The 20968-nt window shown below is 43.9% G+C and overlaps 1 protein-coding gene across 2 annotated transcripts in view; it reads left to right on the top strand.

Moving 5' to 3' along the window:
* GARNL3 (GTPase activating Rap/RanGAP domain like 3) overlaps window positions 1–20968 on the top strand; it is a 146532-nt gene that overhangs the window by 13741 nt on the left and 111823 nt on the right. For both annotated transcript variants that reach the window (XM_025475197.3, XM_025475196.3), the window contains exon 2: window positions 2263–2433. In XM_025475197.3, coding sequence (XP_025330982.1) covers window positions 2263–2433 — 171 coding nt within the window. The remainder of the gene's footprint in view (window positions 1–2262; window positions 2434–20968) is intronic.

The following is a 20968-nucleotide window of genomic DNA, read 5'->3' as shown; positions in this document are numbered from 1 at the left end:
ACATACATGTCACACAAAGCTTTGCAGATAAGTAGAGAAAGGATCATTAGGGATCGCATGGCTCTGTTAACCGGAAGTGGTAAGAGAGTGGAGGTGGGGAAGTTGTGGGCCCCGTCAGATCCCCTCAGGTCCCCTCACTATTTCTGGCTTCTTCTCCCCTCTCCTCTCCTCTTCAATATGCTGTGGCTCCAATGCCCACACCAGCCTGAGTCTTCTCAGGTGCGCTGCCCTCACTCCCCTGCAGCTGCTCTGCACATATGGGTAACTGGGGGTTTGCCCCCCAACCCCACCCGTGGCCCTCAGCTCCTTGTCTCAGGCAGGACAACTGAGGCTCAGTCTACCTTGAAGGGCACTGTCCAAAATATAAGGTGAGCCACATAGATGATTTTACATTTTCTAGTAGCCACATTAAAATTAATTCTAATATTAGAACTTTATCTTCAACATGTAATCAATATAGAAATTATTAATGGGATGTCCTAAATCCTTTTTTATGTATATTATCTTCCAAGTCAGTGTGTATTTTATGCTCCCACAGCTCACTTTGCCCACCTATCAGTTGCTCCGTTGTCACATGTGGCCACTTAGGACAGCCCAGCTCACTCAAACCAAAGCCCTCCCTGCAGAGGACTTTGCCTGCAAATGAAACTTCAAGTCCCTGCCCTGCTTCTTCTGTTCCTTTATGGGTTTCTTTTAGGAGCACTCTCTTAAATATTTTGCATGTAAGTTTCTCTTTTTTTGTAATTTAAAAAAATCTAGAAGTTTCAAAAGGAAACAACAACAAAAAAATGTATCTCTCATCCGGAAGCCCTGCTTTGTGGTTTATTGTTAAGGCAGCCATAAACTCTAGGGAGCCTGGGTTTCAGAAGACTTGGGGGCAGAGAGTCCCACTGAGTAAAGAACAACTGATAACATCCCAGAACCTTGGCTTCTTGCCATTTGTCAGATGTGGAAGGCTTGAGCCTTTGATGTCTGTCTAGCTGCGAGATAAGTAGCCTAAAGCCATCCTGGGGTGAGATTATCTGGAAGTCTGGCTCAGGTATGCAGCACACGGATTCTCAGGCCCAGGACAGGCCACGGGGGAAGCTAGGTCACCACTCACAGAGGAGGAATGGCAGAGGAGCCTGACAATAGTGAACTTTTTCTCTTTTAACATGCCTGCAGCCTAGCTGGTACCACTGTAGCAGCTTGGGAGTGGGCAGTGCCTTTCTGGCTTCACATAGCGAGGCTGTATAGACGCCCTTCCTTTGGCATCCAGCTCCGCAGCAGGCTGGTGGTTCCCTATGCAGATGCCACCTCCTCATTGATAATGCTGCCTGAGCCAGTAGGCCTTCTGTGTTTTGCCTTGCCACAGTCTTTATTAAGAAGACATTCTAAAGAGTCCCTTTTGACCAAAGTGCCATCTCAGATGGCATTTTACTTCTATTTTTGCATCTCCAAGTAATTGGATTTAGTTTGCTTATTTGTCTGTCACTGGAGGTAGAGGTGAGGGAAGAAGGCTGGCTGCTAATTGGCTCAGAGAATAATTCCAGTCCAGAGCTGAGATGCCTGTGTTTCCCTAACAAAGCAGCCCCTTAATCCCAGAACTACCTTTCCCACTTTCCTCACTGGGTCCTCAGAGAAAAGAGCAGGCAGGTTGAAGGAACACATTTCTCAATTTATTCTCATGTGCAGCTCATTTATTTATTCAACAGGCTTTTGCTGCTTATGTGCTACATATGCCATTAGTCTTAGAGTGTTGGTTTGGTCCTTCCTGTCTAGTGTTGATGCCCTTTTGGTGGCTCTTCTAGCATATTTTAATTGGAAATAAGTAGAGAAAACCAAGTACTCTTGGATTCACAGAGTGGATAACCTCTAGTTCTTCTCCAAAATCACCCTAGACAGAACTTTCTCTTATTGAACGAATGTTGCCTTTTTCTAAATGAGCCTGTGGCAGCTTGAGTGCTCCCTGGTTCTCCTTCTCCTTCTTCCACTCCTTGACATTGTGGATGACTTTGCTCAGTATGGAGGGATGTGACAGGATTTCATGGGTCCTGGGGTGCATGCCTTCCTCTCCCACATTGAGCAAGGGCATCACTCTGCACAGTGAGGATGGGATGCAGTCTTGGTGGGGTACCTGGGCCTTGGAAGTGCCTTGGCCTCATCGCCTCCTGAGTTCCTAATGGGGCCCGCTTCTAGGTAAGAGTGCCAGAATAGGCCAGTGATTGGCCTGCCATTCCTCTTTCCTGTTCTCAGTACCTTTCCCAACTCCTTCTGCTTCAGCTCGGCACCTCAGCCTCCAGGTCCACTGATGGATCCACTGACGAAAGGGTCCTGTAGGAGTCAGATGGCACAAACCCTTCTGTGGAAAGCCAAGTCGTCTCTCTCCTTTGGCATCCAGCCTCTTCAGACATGGCCAACAAAAGACCCTGAAGTAGAGTCCCAGGTCAACCTGTAAGTAAGTAAAAGAAGCATCATCTTTGGGTCCACGCTCACTCTAACTTGAAATCCCTTAATGCTCAGGAAGCAAATACATTTTAACTTTTCAGGGAGGATAGGGAGGGAGAAGGGATTGGATGTTTTTGGTTCAGAGATTTCTTTTCTGTGAATGATACCCTCCTTGTGTATTTATTTCTTGACTTGGCAGTAGTCACTGAACACCCACTCTGGCCAGGCCCTGTGTCAGGCATGGTGAGCAAAATAGATTCAGGAGATTTGCAGCTCATGGGACAGATAGCCATTCATCAGATAATCATGCAAATAAATTGTGACAAGTGCTATGAAATGTGTTGCCTTGATTCAATAAACATTTACAGAATTTCTTCTGTGTGCCAGAAGCATTTGGGGGATATAAGAGAATAAGACAATGTCCTTATCCTTAAGTAGCAAATCATATCTACAAGGGGGAAAAAAACTCGAATATTATTCAGAAGAAGTAATAAAAATAAGTATAGTATTAACTAATGTGTGAGCAGACTGAAGTCCCATAGGGTGGTAACTGTGTTTTCCTGTTTACTCCTGAATCCTCAAGGCCTTGTTATGATGTACAAAGATATCTGTTGGACAAATGAATAAGAGAATGAAAAGGAGAATATGAGACAGGGTACTTAGTTCTCCAGCGGAATCTGAGGCAGCTAGTTGCAACAATACAATTGACTTAAAAATAAATGAGGTGCCTCATCATTTCAGTGTGACAAATATTTATCAATACCTGCTGTACCCAGTGCTTTTGTGAAGCTAATTCGTATCTGGGGGGAGGGATCAGAATATCCTGTGGAGCATAAACAACCTATGCGAGGCCCACCCCAGAGACTGATTCAGTGGCTCTGGAGTAGGTGAAAGAGGACTCTTCCAGGTGTTTGCCTTCACAAACTTAGAGTCTATCCAGGGAGACAGACAGTAACCAGATAACTCCAGTCCTGCGTGTAAAGAACCAAGTATAAAGGGCTTTAGAAGTAAATACTCTCTACCCCGGGAAGAAAAGGGGTAATAGTTGAGATCAGCCTGGTAGGATGAGCATTGGCCAGGGCAGGAATGGGGGAAGAAGACCACTTTTAACTCAGGGAACTACAGAGTGAAGGCTCAGATCCATGGAAAATATGTTCCAGCAAAGTTGACAGGCGTTAAACCAGGGGTTCTCAATGCTGACTACACGTGAGAATCAACTCTGGGAGCTTTAAGAACAAGGAAGCTTGAGCCATCCCTCCAAGATCCTAGGTCTGGGGTGGGACACAAAGCCCAATGCTTTATAAAGCTCCCCAGGTGATTATCATAAGCCACAAAGGCTGAGAAATGCTGCTTTCACAAAAGTGACCATACCTAATTAAATAAATGCAAAATAGGAGCAGCTTCGATTCCTCACCAAGGGGTCTGAACTTCACATCTTAAGCAATGGGGAATCTTTGATAGCACTTACAATCTGAAGAGATAATGCAGTTTTAAAAGTGCAAGGTCACATCGTTTAGAAAAAATCGTGATTGCCAGTTCCGTCCTGGATTCTTCAAGGAAACCAGGGCGAGTCTAGAGTCACCTCGGGCTTTTCGGAATGACCACCATACTTTCCATAAATGGCCCCTTAATGAGAATATGAGATTGAAACTGAAGCCTAAATTTTCAGTAAATATTGAATTATCTGCACAAAATGATCCTGTTGTTGGCAAGGGAGAGGAGACTGGGCCTCCATCTACCCAGGGTGCAGTGAAGAGAACCGCACGCAGCCCGCTGGCCTGATCTCCCAGCTCTGGGTGAGAGCTGGTCCACACCCGCACGCACGGCGCCGCCTCTTTTCTAGACTACAAGCTCCACAATGCTCCGCGCGCATGACGCAATCCAAGGGGCGGGCAGGGCTTCGGGAGAGCCTATGAGATGCAGCGGGAGCAACGGAGTTACTTAAGGGTGGGACTAGACCCCGGTGATTGGCAGCCGTCCGGCGAGGGTGGCTACAGCGATAAGGGGGCGGTGAACCGAGTCTGGGTGGAGGACTGGACCCCAGACTCAGAGGCCGGACTTGAAACTGACTGTTATCAGGAGGCAGATGTTGGGTTCTCTGGAAAACGGGCTAGAAAGATGAGTCTTTGAGAACCGCGGCCAATCTGGGCCGCTAATTCATTCATTCATTAACTCATTCAACAGTATTTATTACTTGTGCACCAGGCACGTCTGCAAACATCCTCAATACGTTTTCTCATTTGGTCTTCATGAAAAATCCGATAAGGTAGTTACTCCCTTTTACAGATAAGGGAGCTGAAGTCCAGAAGGGTTAAGAGACGGTCCAAGATACACAGTTTGTAAGTGACAGGGCAGGGCTTTTGAACCTAGATTTGTCTAGCTCCGGTACTCAGCCTCAGGGTGCTCAGCCATGCAATCAAGAGCTAAATGTTTAGGTGTCCACAGGGCATCTTGATATATATGAATGTATTTGCATACATATTCAAATGAAGAATATAACAGTAACACCAATCTGAACAGATTCTGATATCAAACAATTCACTGAACACCTTGTGTGCTATGCTGGGCCCTGGGCTAGTAGTCACTGGGTATGCAAAGAAAGCCTCTCCTTCCAGATGAAGGGGGCTGAGGGAATACTCTAGGGCAGTCCAAGGAGGTTTCCCAGTGGAGGGAATTCTTGAAGAATGGAACTTTACCAGGCAGAAGTGGGAGAGGCCTTCCCAGACAGAGGTGACCATATGTGCAAAGGCCAGCAGCATTAAAGCACTCTGGGTGTTTAGAGAACTGTGAAGTCTCATTTGGCCAGTGCCTCTTGAGGAGGGCCAGGCAGTGAGCTTCGGAAAGTAGACAGAAGCTAGTCAACCACTGGCGAGTGGGAGGGCTTAACCACTCACTAAGAAGTTTGGTCTTGAGTCTGTAGGCTGGGGCATAGCATCCATCAGACTTGCTTATTAGAAAAATAACTAGTGTCAGTAGACAGCCAGGTTATAGTAGGACAAGACTGGTGGTAGGGGACCCTATTAGAGTGTCCAGGGAGGAGATATAAGAGTTCTAATGAGTGGCAGGAACCCTGGGATTGATTCAAGGAATATTAGAGGGGAAGATTAAGAGTGCAGGTGGTGGTGTAAGTGACCCTCTGAGTTTTGACTTGGGCAGCTGAGTGGTTGGTCTTGCCATTAATAAGAGGACCTGAGATGAGGCGATGCAAAATCCAAGATAAAATAAGACAAAGATCATTAGATAAATGTCATCAGTACAGAGGAAGGGTACTGTTACATCTCTGGGGGCAGGAGATGCTTAGGAAAGTCACAGTAATATGAAGTGGACCTTGAAAAAGGAGCACCTCCCTTCCTTTTCTTTTTCTTGAATAGACTTTAATAGGCAGGGGCGGGGGTGATATTCTAGATGGCCAGATCTTGGTTTGCCTCTTATGTGGTGCAGTAGTAGGAAGTCTGGAAAGTCAGACTGGGGGCCATATTGTGAAAAATGTTGTACTTAATCCCTGGGCTACTGGTAGACTCTGAATAGTGTCTGAGACACACAAGTGATGATTTGAGCCCTACTTTGGCAAAGTTAATTTCACAGCTGCATACAGGAACAAGGCCAGGAGCCCATTAAGACATGGACTAGGCTGTCTTCTTGGTTTTAAGTTATATAAATCCAACTCAAATTAGTTTAGGCCAAAAAAGGAGAATGTCTGGGTTCATGTAACCAAACTAAGGAAAGGGACCGATCTGGCTTCAGGAATGGCCAGATCCAAGAACTCAAATGCTGCCAGGTCAGTCCATTTCTCTCTCAACTCCCATATCCTCCCAATTCTTAGCCCTGCTTCTCCGTGTCTATTGGCCTCATTGTCTCCTACTGTCTATGAGTTGTCACCATGCAGTGGGTGGTGTGATCTCAGGGAGCATGAAACTTAAGAGGAAAAATCTTTTCCATTCATTGGAAGAACCCTGGGGAAGATCTGGGCCACATATCCATGCCTGGTTTTTTGGGCGAGTATGTTACCAGGGGAAGAGGAGTTAGTTCTTGTTTGCCCTGGTGAGCAGAGCAGCCTTGGAGAAGAAAAGGAATTGTCAGGAGGTAGGAGAACAGGATTCAAATGGGTCACAGAAGCCAGTGGAAGGGTTTCAAGATGCAGAGTGGTCTATGACTGATCACAAAAATAACTTAGGAAGTTTTTTCAAAAACATGGCCCAAGGAACCTATTTAATTGGGATCCCCCATGGTGGGACTCAGGCAGCTGGCTTATGGTGTCTAATGCAACCAAAAACTTGCAGATCGAACTGCAATCTAACAACTGGATGTGATGACCAGGAAGCTGTGGAACACCATTGAAAATCATGCAGTTTCATCTGGGAAGGGAGGGCAGGAGGCAGAGTAGAAGACTGCAATCCTAACTTCTCCCAACTCCTACCTTGTTTCAGGACCATTACTGACCCTAAATGAGGTAAAATTTCTTCCTAGACATGTTTGGTTCAGTAAACTAGGGAAAAACTAAGCAAGGGTATTCAAAAGATGGTTTTCAGAGCCGTTCTGCCTTAAAAGGATGTCAGCCAAAAGCGGAAGGAAGTTTGAAAAGTTAATCATCCCCTCTGAATTATCTTTTACAATCAGTCTTTCCTATGATTCATTACAACATACTACCAAAACGTTGGACTTCTTACAACGTGTAATTCAGATTTCATTTCCCCCACAAGGCTGAATTGGCAGTGATTTACTTTTTGATCTTTTGAGAAAAATTGGCATGTATTTGAAAGAGTTTGTCTTTAAGGCATTATACAAATATTAGGCAGTTTTGTGCTTAGACATTTTTAAAACAGCTTCCAAAACCCTTGAAGGACCTAGTTTGTTCCTGAATGAAAGGCCACTTAAATTTAAAATGCAGTGCTAGAAAGTAAGCTTTTTGGTTTACTGTTGGGGGAAATTCTATTCCCCTGTCCTCATGTTTCCATAGAGAAACTTTCCGTTCTGCTTGCCTAGGGAGAAGAGTTTGGACTGCTAACTTGTCCCTGCTCCCCTTTCCCCTCTTGCTCTTGGAACTTGATTGCCCACAGAGCTTGTATGTTATCTCCTCTCCTGTTTCTATTTGGAAAAATACACCTGAGTCCTCTAGCGGCAGGTGTAGTGGCCCATCTGCCTCAGTCTCCCCTGTTGAAGCTCGACAGTCCTGAAACAGCAGTTCCCCTGGCAACCCTCCAGGCAAATTTCCCTTGAATGGCCTGTTCCAAGGTCTAAACTGGAGGGACAGGGAAGAATAGGAAGCCCATTTGGCTATTGGGCTCAACTACATTTACCAGTAAGACTCTGATAGTAAGGAACTTGATATCCTGACTTCCATTTTCCTAACTCCTGTCACTAACTCTTAGCTGATTCCAAACACAGAGAAGAGAGTGCTCTGATTTACTGATAAGCCCCCACAGCTCCCACGATTGTGAGACAGGCAAGGATTTGTGTAGGGAGTTTGGTGGGGAGTTTTGGGGGTCTGTTTTGGTTTGCTTTGTTTGTTTTTCCTCTCTTGTTCTTGCCTGTCTTAGCAGAGCATCTGGCATGTAGAAAGTGCTCACTAAATATTTGTTGGGTGTTAAGTGAAGGGTGATAGAGCAGAGGTGCCAGCTAGGAGGCTTCTGTCTGCAATGATGAAGGTCTGAGCTAATGCAGAGAACGTGGAAATGGGGAAGGAGAGGAGGAGTGAGGGATGAAAGACATTGTGGAATTCTACACACGCCCATAGGTGCAAAATGGTATACAAGGCTAAACATTGCAGCAGTATTAGCAATAGCAAAAGATTGAAAACCATTACCTAGGGAATCAGTTAAACAAAATATGATGCATCCACTCAGAGGAATACTTTGTGGCCATAAGAAAGAATACAGGAGGGATCCCTGGGTGGCGCAGCGGTTTGGCGCCTGCCTTTGGCCCAGGGCGCGATCCTGGAGACCCAGGATCGAGTCCCACGTCGGGCTCCCGGTGCATGGAGCCTGCTTCTCCCTCTGCCTGTGTCTCCGCCTCTCTCTATATATCTGTGAGTGACTATCATAAATAAATAAAAATTAAAAAAAAAAAAGAAAGAATACAGGACCTTTTTTTTGGTACTGATTTGAAAAGATCTCCAAGATACATTAAATGAAAAAATATAACAAAAACAAGGAGTAGAATTGTGTATAACATGCTACCATTTGTGTGGAAAAAAGGGAAAAGGGAATATGCATTTTTCTTTGTCAATGGTTAAGCATCTCTGGGAGATATACAAGAGGAAATAGGGGACTGAAGGGGTAAGAGAAAGGGAGGCTTTCCCTGTACAACCTTTTATCTTTGTGGGTTTTGAACCAAGGTGAGTGTATTCTCTCTTCAAAGAATAAAATACAAATACACAGATACAAGCATACAACTTTCAAAAGCAATGCTATGCAGGCAGCAACAACAGCACCCAGTGATCCACCCAGTGCTGGATGGGAGGGGAGTTAGGGGTGATTGCCCTGAACCTTGTACATTGAATGACTGGGGAAAAGGTGGCAGTTTGCTAAGCCACACGTGGGAGTGGATGTGAGTGTGGTCAGTGCCTGGGTGTCTGTGGAACTAGGGCCCACACCTGGAAGTCCAAGTTTGCAGTTAGAGAGAAAGATCCAAATTGGAGCTTTGGTTTGGGGAGTTGTTAGCTTAGAGCTAATATTTAACAGCACAGGAGTAGTAAGATCCCCAGGAAGGGAGGTGGCCTGAATCAGAAGGAGAGGCTCTTCACTGATCAAGCTAGGCATGGAGTTAAAAATTGCATTGCTGCTTCGTGTGATCTAAGAACCAGGAGGAATACGGTCTCACTCTGCCAGGACATCCTGGCCCTTTCTCAGGAACTAAAGTTGCATGTGCCCTACTCACCCCGGAGTTCAGCAGCCCCTGGAGGAGTAACAGCTAAACGCAATCAGGTTTCCTAAGAGGTTATCCATTGCTAAGAATTGTATTCCTTTGACTATTCGAGTTTTCTATTTTTCAAATTTTATGGTCCTCAAGGGCCAGCAACCCATTTTTGGTGCTCACCTCATCTCAAAGTACAGTACAGAACACTTTAAGGACACACTATAAATAGTGACTAGATAGTATTATTTTTTTTAATCGTTGCTCTTATGGATCAAAAGAAAATAATTTAGGCTGCCCTGCCCTAAATTCACCTAGCTAACAGTCATATTTATAAGTCTCATTTTAGCCTTGGAAGCAGACTTGTTTTCTTGACATCTTCTATAGTAATAAATATTCTTATTAAAAATACTCTGCCTCCTACATTTCTGTAAGTTTGGTTTATGTATTACTTTGCTTTCTTTAAAGCTCTTTCTCACCCTTGGCTTCATAGTCTCATTTTCTTAGACTATCTCAGAATCAGAGTAGCTTAGCAAAGTCAATGTTTTAGAAAGCCTTTCAAAATATAGTTTGACCTTAAAAGCACAAAGTAAGCTGCGTTTCTTCCTTCCTCAATGTGGTCTGAATGTGCTTGCAGGAAAACTGAGCACAGATAAGCATGGAATGGATCTAAATTGATCCAGAAAATTAGAAGGACAATACAGAGATCACTTAAAATGTAACCTGGACTTCCCCCACTCCCCTCTCCTAGGTCACCTCAAGGTAAAATTCAGTCAGTTCCAGAGCATTTATTTCTATGCTTGAGACGAAATTTTTCATATGTTGGTATTGGCTATGAAGGGGATCAGAATATGCCACCCCAAAATATGCTACTTTGGCATAAAGATTATTTTGAGGCTGAAGGCAATGGGGAAAAACACACAGGAAGAACTCTCTGCCCTCCCTGTATCTTCTTAAAAGCACGGCAAAAATTTCCCTTTGTAAAGGTGCCCCCTCTCTTCTCCTGTATCTAGAGGGAGAGAACAACCCTTATCACCAGAGACAGAGAAGGCATCAGATGAGTTTGCATAAAAAAGCTTTACTAAATAATTTGTATCTACCATTAGTTTTGCCCCTTACTATCTTACCATGATTTACCACTCTTAGAAGCCTCAAATCCTTCTTTTGTCTAGTCACTTCTCCACAATTTATTGAAAAAGGGTATAGAACCCCCTGAGTCTAACTGCTTCTTTGAGTTTTCTCCTCTGTGGAGCACTAGCACACATAAAATAAAAAAAGTAAACATCTATGCCTTGATTTCTGTTAATCTTTTTGTCTGTTTAGGCCTCAATTTCAGAACCTAAGAGGATAGAGGAAAAATTTTTCCTCCCCAACAGCTGCGTTCTTAAAGTGTGAAAATTTTAGACTACAACAAATTCTAGCTTGTCACAGAGACTTTTTTCTTTGTGTTGTTCTTTAAGCATACATACATCTTCGTAATGAGAAGCATGGAGCACAACCTATTTAGTCAAAGAGTTCCTGTGCTAAAACTAGAAATCATGCTAAGTGCTTCTTCATATGTATTTTTTAAAATATTTTATTTATTTATTTGACAGAGAGAGTACAAGTAGGGGGAGCGGCAAGCAGAGGGAGAGGCAGAGTCCCCACTGAGCAGGAAGCCTGATGGAGGGGCTCAATCCCAGGATCCCAGGATCATGACCTGAGCCAAAGGCAGACACTTAACTGACTCAGCCACCCGGGGACCCCATGTGTATTTTCTCATTAAACCCAATAGCCCTATGAGGAAGATACCATGGTTATTGGTATTTGTTGAATTAATTCATTAATCAAGCCCATTTTACAGTTTCAAAACTGAGGACTCATGAAGGAGCGATCAAGCAGTGAACTAATGGTGGGCGACAGGGCTAAGTAAATACAGGCAATGCTTATGCACATAAAGTTTCTCTGTACATATGGATATTTAAGTTTAGGGTCAGAGTTCTATGTTTTCTCTCTATGACTTTTTAAAGAATTTTTTGTGCCATAATTTACATGCAATAAACTGCAAGGACCTTAAGTATACAGTGGGATGAATTTGGCACTTGTACCTGATCCACTTTTTAATGTTACAGCACCTGTCACTTGCACTTAATCGTATTACCTGCTTATTGAAAGACACCAGCTACCAGGCATAGGAAACAGGAACTTCATGAACTGATGGCTAGTAAATGAGGTCACCATTCTTCCATTGCGATGGCTCCCATAGCGTTTGCTTTGTTTGCTCATATTACTGGCATCATATTAATCTCTGAAATGAATTTTCTCATATTAATCTGAGGCAACATTTATAATATTCTTATGTCTGACTCAAGACAAATTTCATGAATATGCTGTCTAATGGAGTTCGCTTCCAGCAGCAGCTGATAGTGAAATTGAGAGCACATGGGGGTGCTCTCCAAGGTTGACCCTAGAGAAAGTTATGAAACAGCCTATGTATTCACCCTACCCAATCTAGCTCCTGTGTTACTCCTGGCCCCTGGTAAAGAAGAAAAGCCCTAGGAGACAGGATGGCTCTCCTCAGATATTTGAAGGGCTTTCCTATAGCCTTTGTTTTATATGGCCCCAAAGAGTGAGCTGGCTTATTTTCATTCATTCATTCATTCTTACACAACCCCACTAAGAGCTGACTCTGTACCAGGTATTATGTTAAGTGCTGAGGTTTTGCATTGAACAAAACCAAGGAAGATCCTGCCCCTACCAAGTTTATACTCTAATGGAAGAGGCAGGTGTTAATCTAACTCCTCCTTTAGAATTTCTAGCCTGAGAGCAGAAGGTGGGTCAGGAAGAAGGAGGTGTTTGGAAAGAGCATTATAGATCCTAAGATGAGAAACCCAGAAGCTGCTCATGAGCTGAAGAAAAGGAAGAAAGGCAAAGTGGCTGAAGTGTTCAGAGGAAGGGGAGCAGGCTCCACCCCACAGTGATGGGGATGTGTGGAGGGTGGCCTGTGATGGTAAAGAAATTGTAGAAGAGTGAAAGTGTAAAGATGTAGGACCAGCTGGTGAAAATCCAGGTGTGAGGGACTTTAATTCACTTTAATAGCCAGAAATGGAGGAAAACTTTAATAGCCAAAAGGAGAAAACTTTAATAGCCAGAATGGAGGGCCTTGGGGCATACCATGTTTATGATCACTAATGGTATGGAAGTACAGAGTATCTGGTAGAGAATACACAATCACAGATAACAGATTGGACCCCATATGGTCCCCAAATCTGTGGCGCTGGAGGTCTCTGGAAGTCTCTTCACCCTAAGACTGTATGATGAGGAAACAGGAAGACTGAGGAGGCTGTTGCTGGCATCTGGGATTCAGACAATGAGGACCTGCTGGACGGAGGGACTGGGCTGGCTGAGGAGGGGGATGGTCACCAGTGATGTTCGAGGATGGACAGCAGAGCTTGAAAGGGAGATGTCAACAGCGATTCATTCCATAGCTTGGAGATTGTGAAAATAATTGAGTGCTGGTGGAAGTGAGAAACCACTTGTTGGATCGGTTTCAGAAAAACAACACTGACCTCTGATGCTTCTGGGACAAGTAGGGAAGGTAACCGAGCATACATCAAGCCCATACTTATAAATTTGAGATTTGTCAGTAATATCGATGCCCTAAAAGTGAAGTCCTTCAAAAGATGGACTTTAGGGAGCACTTCATGTTTGGGAACTAAAAGAGAAAGAATGAGCCAGTGAAAGAGGCAGAGATGAAATGGTTCTATAGGGTTCTGTAGAGGAGATGCCTTCCTTTGACACCTAGTGGGTAGGAAATGGGTCTACCAGCATTCCTCAGGCCATCTTTGGGATTTATTTTGGTTAAAAATACAGGTGCCTTGGTGGCTCAGTCAGTTAAGCATCTGCCTTTGGCTCAGGTCATGATCTTAGAGTTCTGGGATTGAGCCCCACATCAGGTTCCCTGTTCAGCAGAGAGCCTACATTTCTCTCTGTCTCTGCCCTTCCCCTCTGCTCATGCTCTGTCTCAAATTAAAAAAAAAAAAACATCCTAAAGATATGGGTGCTTAGATCCCACTCCTGAAGATTCTGATAGAGGAGGTTTGGGGTAGGGACTGGGTATTTATATATTTAGGTGAATTTTTTTTTTAAGATTTTATTTATTTATTCATGGGAGACACACAGAGAGAGGCAGAGACACAGGAAGAGGGAGAAGCAGGCTCCCTGCAGGGAGCCGATGTGGGACTCGATCCCAGATGCCGGGATCACAACCTGAGGCAAAGGCAGATATTCAACCACTGAGCCATCCACGTGCCCCTTTAGATGAATTTTTTTAAAGCAAACTAAAACACTTGCAGGGGGTGACAGGAGACTGTCTTTACGACATTGTGTAAATGTCGTAAAATCCTTGGTGAAGGATTTCTTTTCTTTTCTTTTTTTTTTTTTTTTGTGAAGGATTTCTTAAGTTAGAAAAACAAACACCAAAAAGGAAAAGATTGAAAATCTTTACACTAAAAAATTTTAATGTCTGCAGGATAAAAGATACCAGGAGCAGGTTTTTAAAAGAAAAACCAGTTTCAGGGGATCCCTGGGTGGCTCAGCAGCTTAGCACTTGCCTTCAGCCCAGGGTGTGATCCTGGAGTCCCGGAATCAAGTCCCACGTCGGGCTCCCTGCATGGAGCCAGCTTCTCCCTCTGCCTGTGTCTCTGCCCCTCTCTCTCTCTCTCTCTCTCTCTCTCTCTGTGTTTCTCATGAATAAATAAATAAAATCTTTTAAAAAAAAAAAAAAGGGAAGGAAAAACCAGTTTCGTAGAAAACATCTGTGATTTATTAACCAGAAAGTATTGGTATTCAGAACATACCAATAATTCTTACAGATCAGTTAGGGAAAGACCAACAATCTAATGAAAGGGAATGGACAAAGAATCAGAAATAGGCAAATCATGGCTGCCTGGGTGGCTCAGTCAGTTAGGTGGCTGCCTTAAGCTCAGGTCATGATCCCAGAGTTCTGGGATCAAGCCCCGGATCAGGTTCCCTGCTCAGTGGGGAGTTTGCTTCTACCTCTGTTCCTCACCCCACCCATGCTCTCTCTCTCTCTTTCTCTCTCTCTCTTTCTCTCAAATATATATTTTTTCATATGGGTCATATGTGCGTCATATGTTGCACTCCTAGGTATGTCATCTAGGGATGTGATTGCCATTGTACTGAAGAAGAAATGTAAAAGGATGTTGATTACAGTGCTGTGTAAAAACTGAAAACAATTCAAATGTCCAACAGAAGGAAGATGAACAATGGTACATTAATCCAGAAGGATACTGGTACAAAGAACAATGGTACATTAATCCAGAAGGATACTCTACAGCAGCATATGTGAACAAATCAGAGCTACAGGTATCGACATGTACAAATATCAACAACAAATTGTTCCATCAGAGAAGCTAGTTGTGGTAAGACATGCATAGGAATGGTATTTATTTGTGTAAAATTTTAAAATATGCTAAGTATTACTGTATATTGGTTATGAATAAGCATACAGTACAAATAGAAAAATATGAGCAGGAAAGTATAAGCCAAATTATTTTGTGATTATTTCAGGGGAGGGAGAGATGACAGTAGGATCAGAGAGGGGTACCCAGGGGTTTCAAGTCTGTCTGTAAATGTTCATTGTATTATTTGTTTTTCTATGTCTTGATACATTTCATAATAAAACAGAGAAAAAACCCAGATGATTCCGGTATATTAGCTAGGCTTGAGAACCTAGCTATATAGAATCAGTGCTTCCCCAAGCTCAGTTTGCCACGCTATTCCATTTCATTAGGTCTGGGGCGGGGCCTGAGAGTCTACATTTCTAACTGGCTCAGGTCCAAGGACCACACCATTCTGGGTCACAAGTGTCAGAATGACCTTGTTGTTCTCTAGTATTAGTGCCACATAGGGGGCTGTTCAGAAGCACCTACTCTGGATAGCATGCCTCCCTTCAGGCTCTGGGTGTTGTTGGAGGCACATCTTGTGGAAAATCTTTGAGGACCTAGGGAAACAGACCTTGGAGGGATTTCCCTGAAGAAGTAAAATCTGCAGGTGATCCAGGAAGGTATGCAGCGACATATATTGTCTGTTGATTTTTTTTTCTTTAAGCCAGTTTCTGTTTAACACTTTGTGGTCATGCCTGTGTAGGTCTCCTCTGGGCAAATTATACTGGGAGCTGGAAAGCCCTCCAGTCTTGACATTACAGGAAAAGAGAAGCTCGGAGCAATGGAGAGTGGTGGATTTGATATTCAAGAGCAGAGAGCAGATGCACAGTCATTACACTTGCAGGAATCCTCTTGTAGGTTGCAATTCCTGGCTTTCTGAATGGTGGGTCTTGAGCTAAGAAAAGTGTGACAGGCTTCTGCTCTGGGCACCCACACCTGAAGATTGCATATGCTACCCATGAGGGGATAAAAAGAGGCTGTTTTACAGTTTACCATATTTGCCATACACAGGTGTGCTTTGCTTGCACAATATTTTAGTTCCGGTTAAGTCCTGTGTATGTGAAATTTCCCACTGGAAATGTAAGCCCTGCAAAAGCAGGGACCACACATCTCAGGTTTAGCACCTGAGCCCGATACCTGGTAACTCCTAGGTGCTCAGTAAATATTACAGAATGAGTGAAAGAATTTTGACTCAGATACTATTGTTGGTTTTTTTAATGAAACTTTTTATTGTGAGAGAATCATAGATTCATAGGAAGTTGTAAGAAAACAGATGGGGCACCTGACTGGCTCAGTTGGAAGAACATGTAACTCTTGATCTTGGGGTCGTGAGTTCAAGCCCCATGTTGGGCATAGAGCTTACTTTAAAAAAAGAAATAAAGAAATAACAGAGATCCCGTGTGCCCTTTACCCAGTTTCCCCCAAGGTAACATCCTGCATCACTATTGTACAGTATCACTGCCGGAAAGCTGTTGTCAATAGAGTTCACTGGTCCTTGATTTCCTGTTTTATATACAGTTCTGTCACATGGGTGGGTTTGTTTAGCCACCACCACAGGCCAGGTAGGGAATGGCTTCATCACCGCATGCTCCCTGAGCAGCCCTTCATAACCATACCCACCCCCCTACCATCTTGTCATTTCAATAATGTTATATAAATGGAATCACACAGTATGTAACCTTTTGGGGTTGGGTTTTGTTCACACACCATAATTCCCCCCAAATTTGTATTACATTGACGAGCGTTTGTTCTTTTAATTACTGAGCAATGCTCCATGGGATGGATACATCATGGTTTGTTTAACCATTTGCCCTTTCTTTAAAAAAAAAAAAAAGATTTTATTTATTTATTCATAAGAGATACAGAGAAAGGCAGAGACGTAGGCAGAGGGAGAAATGCGGGACTTGATCCTGGGACCCTGGGATCACTACCTGAGCCAAAGGCAGACACTCAACCACTGAGCCACCCAGGTGCCCCTGCCTTTTTAAATTTTTATTTAAATAATTAATTATCTGAGAGAGTGCACAAACCAGGATATAGGGGCAGAGGCAGAGGGAGAGGGAGAGAAGCAGACTCCCAGCTAGTGTGGAGGCTGACTTAGGGCTCAATCCCACATGACCCTGAGATCATGACCTAAGCCAAAATCAAGAGTCAGATGCTTAACCGACTGTGCCACCCAGGTGCCCCCTAACCATTTACCCTTTCAAGGACTTCTAGGATTTTTCCAGCTTGAGGCTATTCTGAAGAAAACTGCTACAAAACATTTGTGTACAGATTTTTGTGACTATCCATTTTCATTTCTCTGGGATAAATGCCCAAGAGTAATTATTGGGTCATAAGGGTAACTGCATGTTTAATTTTACAAGTCACTGCCAAATTGTTCTCCAAAGAGGCTTAGCTTACCATTTTACTTTCCCACTGCAATGTGTGAGAGGTCCAGCTGCTCCTATCCTCACCAGCATTTGTTAAGGTTGCTGTTTTTATCTAGAGATTTCAGAGGCACTAGTAGAGATCATTATCGAGAGGAACCTTGCAGGGAATTACCCTAAGACTTGAATGATAGTAGAGAACCAGGTGAATTCCAGGGACATGTGTCTTTGTCAGAAACTTTGTATATACATTAATACTGTAGGAGGAATGCATTCCAGAATATTGGAGAAAAGAGGATTCTAGTGAGAAAGATGTCTTAGTAGTGGTGAAAGTAACAGCAGTTGCATCCAAGGGCTGTCAGAATATCAAATGGCAGGTGGGGGCTGAGGAAGAGAAAGGAGTAGGAGGCAGGAACCCACCTGAATGTAGGCAGAGCAAAGGTGAGCAGACATTATCAGTTATTCATAATTCATTTATTCAGCCAATATTTACTGAGTAGACGGCTATGAACCAGGTGCTCTGTAAGACACACAAGGCATGGTGATGACCAAGATGGATAAGTCAGTGGCAGTTGGAATAACCAATGTCTGTTTAGTGGCTACTATGTGTCAGGTGTTGTGCTAAGCACCTTATGGTATCTTTAAATCCTAAAACTGGCTATTTTCAGCCCGTGTTATGGACAAGGAAGGAGACTCAGAGAGGATAAGTAACTTGCTTGAGGTTGCAGAGCTGGTGTGCCATAGAGTTGAGATTCAAATCCATGCTAAACTTAAGATCCTGGTCCAAGGAACACAGGATCCTGCAACCCCAGATACAATAAATAAACTTTTATTTGTTCTTTCTGACAGGGGAGCAGGGAGCTGTCTGAAGCAAGAATCAAGGGGCTCTGATTTCCAGGGCTCCTTACACTCTACAAATCTTCCTGCTTAATTCTTCCTTTCTGATATCTTAAATGTCTTCGAAAGAGGACCGAATTCTTCCATTTCATTGTTGGAAATTAATGTATAATCACATCTCTGCTTTCTTGGTGTCACTTACCTTCAGGAGAGACAACTGGTCCCTTCTGTGCAATAAGCTGTCCTGGTTCCTGGTGTTAGGAGGCTCAGGCTCTGTCCAAGCCCACATCTGTAGTCTGACACATTTTTTAGCCTCTCTGGTCCTCAAATAGGGGGATCTCCTCCATCTGTCTATTACTTTCTGTTTCTCAAGAGGGCTGAGGCCTTGTCCTGGAGTTCCTCACCCTGAACCCTGCTGTCCATAGGCTCCTGAAAATCTGCCTGTTGCTTTTCACAAATTCTCTCTGTTGACCCAGGAAGAGTCCTCGTGCTCACTGTTGGCTTTAACTACTCTAGCAAGGCTGGAAATGACCAGGACCTGGATTAGTGGGGTCTGGCCGGGCATCAGGGTGAATCACTAATCTCTAGGTCAGTCAAGTAAAGGACCCATATCACTGAGAATCAGCTTCCTTTCTTTCCTTATTTAATTTGACTCTTTGGAGGGGATTGTCTGCTTTCTGGGAATCTGACTTATATAATAGTAATTTTTGTAGCCTCTTTGTGGGGCTGGAAATCTTTGCTCTCATCCCAGGCCTTATTTAGAGAGGTAACATGAAGGTCCTCAGCCCTGTGCATGCTTTCAAAGCGTGATCCAGTGTCCTCACACATTAATTTGCTAAAACAGAGTTTCTATTTAGAGCCCAGAACACATTGCATGTGAGTGAGAAACTTGAACTCTCTGGTTCTTTTTTGCACCTGCCCTGTGCTGGTGACATGCTTTTGGGTCCCAAGTACTTTCTAGGTGGGGCCACACTGCTAGGGGCAGCCCTTTGAGGGAGGAGACATCGTGCTGAACTGTGACGTTGCACTTAGCCCTGTCCAGAAAGGCCTGTTGCTTGGCCCCAAACCTATTCTTCTGCTATGGGGGTGTGGTGTCTTATTTAGAACTCTTTAAAAAGTGGGTAATTGTCTATGGCAAATGTCCCTTCCCAAAGCTTTAACAACCTTGAAAATCATACTGCTAATAAGAGCAGTAATGCAATAGCTAACACTTATTGAGTGGTTTTTATGTGACAGACCTTGTGCTTTTTTTTTTTTTTTTTAAAGATTGTATTTATTTATGAGAGGCACAGAAAGAGAGAGAGGCAGAGACACAGGCAGAGGGAGAAGCAGGCTGCATGCAGGGAGCCCAATGTGGGACATGATCCCGGGACTCCAGGATCGCGCTCTGAGCCGAAGGCGCTTAACCACTGAGCCACCCAGACCTTGTGCTTAAAATAAACTTTTATTTGTTCTTTCTGATTTATTCCTTCTAAGTAGGCAATACTTGATTACACATTTTACACATTGCCAAGGGAGGTTAAGAACTTATATATCTGTGACTGAATCACATGTTTGTAAGGACTATATCACACGTCCTCCCATTAAAACAAATAAGGCCTTGTCCCTCCTTATGTAAGTACTGCAGAATGGCTGACGGGTTTCCCAGGGGTTCCAGAGTCATCTGGAAGAGCAGGATTCTTCAAAACACTGTCTGTGGACCACCTGCATCAGAATTCCCCCAGCGGCTTGTGAAAATCACAAATGTGCTGAGTCACAACCTCTGGGAATAGAGCCAGGGAATCTGCATTTTTAGAAAGCTTCGCCCAGGGATTCTGATGGACTCAAGTATTTCCATTGGCTTATTCATCCCAGTTCATTGGGAGGCCTGGAACCAGCAAAGGGGATTTGCGAGGCTGTACAGAAGAGGCTGGGCAAACTTTTTTCTGTAAAGTGCCAGAGAGTAAATAGCTTGAGCTCTGTGGGCCATACATACAGTCTGTTGCAGTGGCTCAACGCTGCCCTGTCGTGATGCAAAGCCCTCCCAGACTACCTGTAGCCAAAGGGCGTGGCATATTCCAATAAAACTTCATTTGCAGTAACAGGTGGTTGGGGGCCATAGTTTGCTGACCCCTGAGAATCCTCTGGGCTGCCAGCCCTCTGCCCACCCATTATTGTGTGAGTTATTCTTCTCCTGTCTGTTAACTACAGAGAACCATACCCATTAAGATAAAATCACCTGTTGTAATAAACTCTGAATCTTCATGCCATAAAATAATCAGTTATTTTTCACTCATGTCACTTGGTATCTTCTCTGTGGTCATGTAGGGAGCAAGCCTTCTTCTTGTCCTGGCTTCACCTGTCTTGGTCCTCACAGCCCTCTCCATTCATCGAGCAGGTGAGCAAAGAGAGCAAGGATTGATTCTCTGTGGGAAATTTTTATGGGTGAGGTCTGGAAGAGTTACGTCTCCCTCATTTCTGCCCACAACAGAACTCTTACTGTTTGGAGTCCAAAAATGATGGTTTCTTAAGCCTGTGAGGCCCTTGATCTCTAGACTCTCTCTGTTCCCTTCCTTTGTGTGAAACCCATCTGGCTCTTGCCTGGGCTCTGTCTCTCCTTTGTAAAAAAAAAAAACAAAAAACTTTGCCAAGGTCAGCCAGTAGGAGGTACACACAGCATCACTATCCTGCCACTTTTTCTAGGGCTGCAGGCTCAGAAGGCACAGGTTCCCCTTCTACATCTCTGCAGGTATAAGTTTTATCACATATTTTGCCACTGTGTTACATAGATCTCCATCTTCCCAGCCTCCAGGGTCAATTTCCTCACTGACAGCTACCTACCTACCAAGCAGGTGCCATATACTCTAGGTTGCTATGGTAGCACCCCGCTGCAAGATACCCACTTGCAGATTAGTTCGGGTGACAAGACAGCTTTAACAGGTAAGCCTAAATTCTTTGGGGTTAACACAAGTCAGTGTTTATGTCTTGTTCACAGCATATTCTAATATGGATGTTCCTGGAGGTGCGGCCTTCCACTTGGTCTTTCAGAGACCAGGT

Source organism: Canis lupus, chromosome 9 (genome assembly GCF_003254725.2).
Source record: "Canis lupus dingo isolate Sandy chromosome 9, ASM325472v2, whole genome shotgun sequence".
Lineage (NCBI taxonomy): Eukaryota > Metazoa > Chordata > Mammalia > Carnivora > Canidae > Canis > Canis lupus.
Note: the sequence above shows the minus strand (reverse complement) of the source record. Positions and strands in the feature narration are given on the sequence as shown.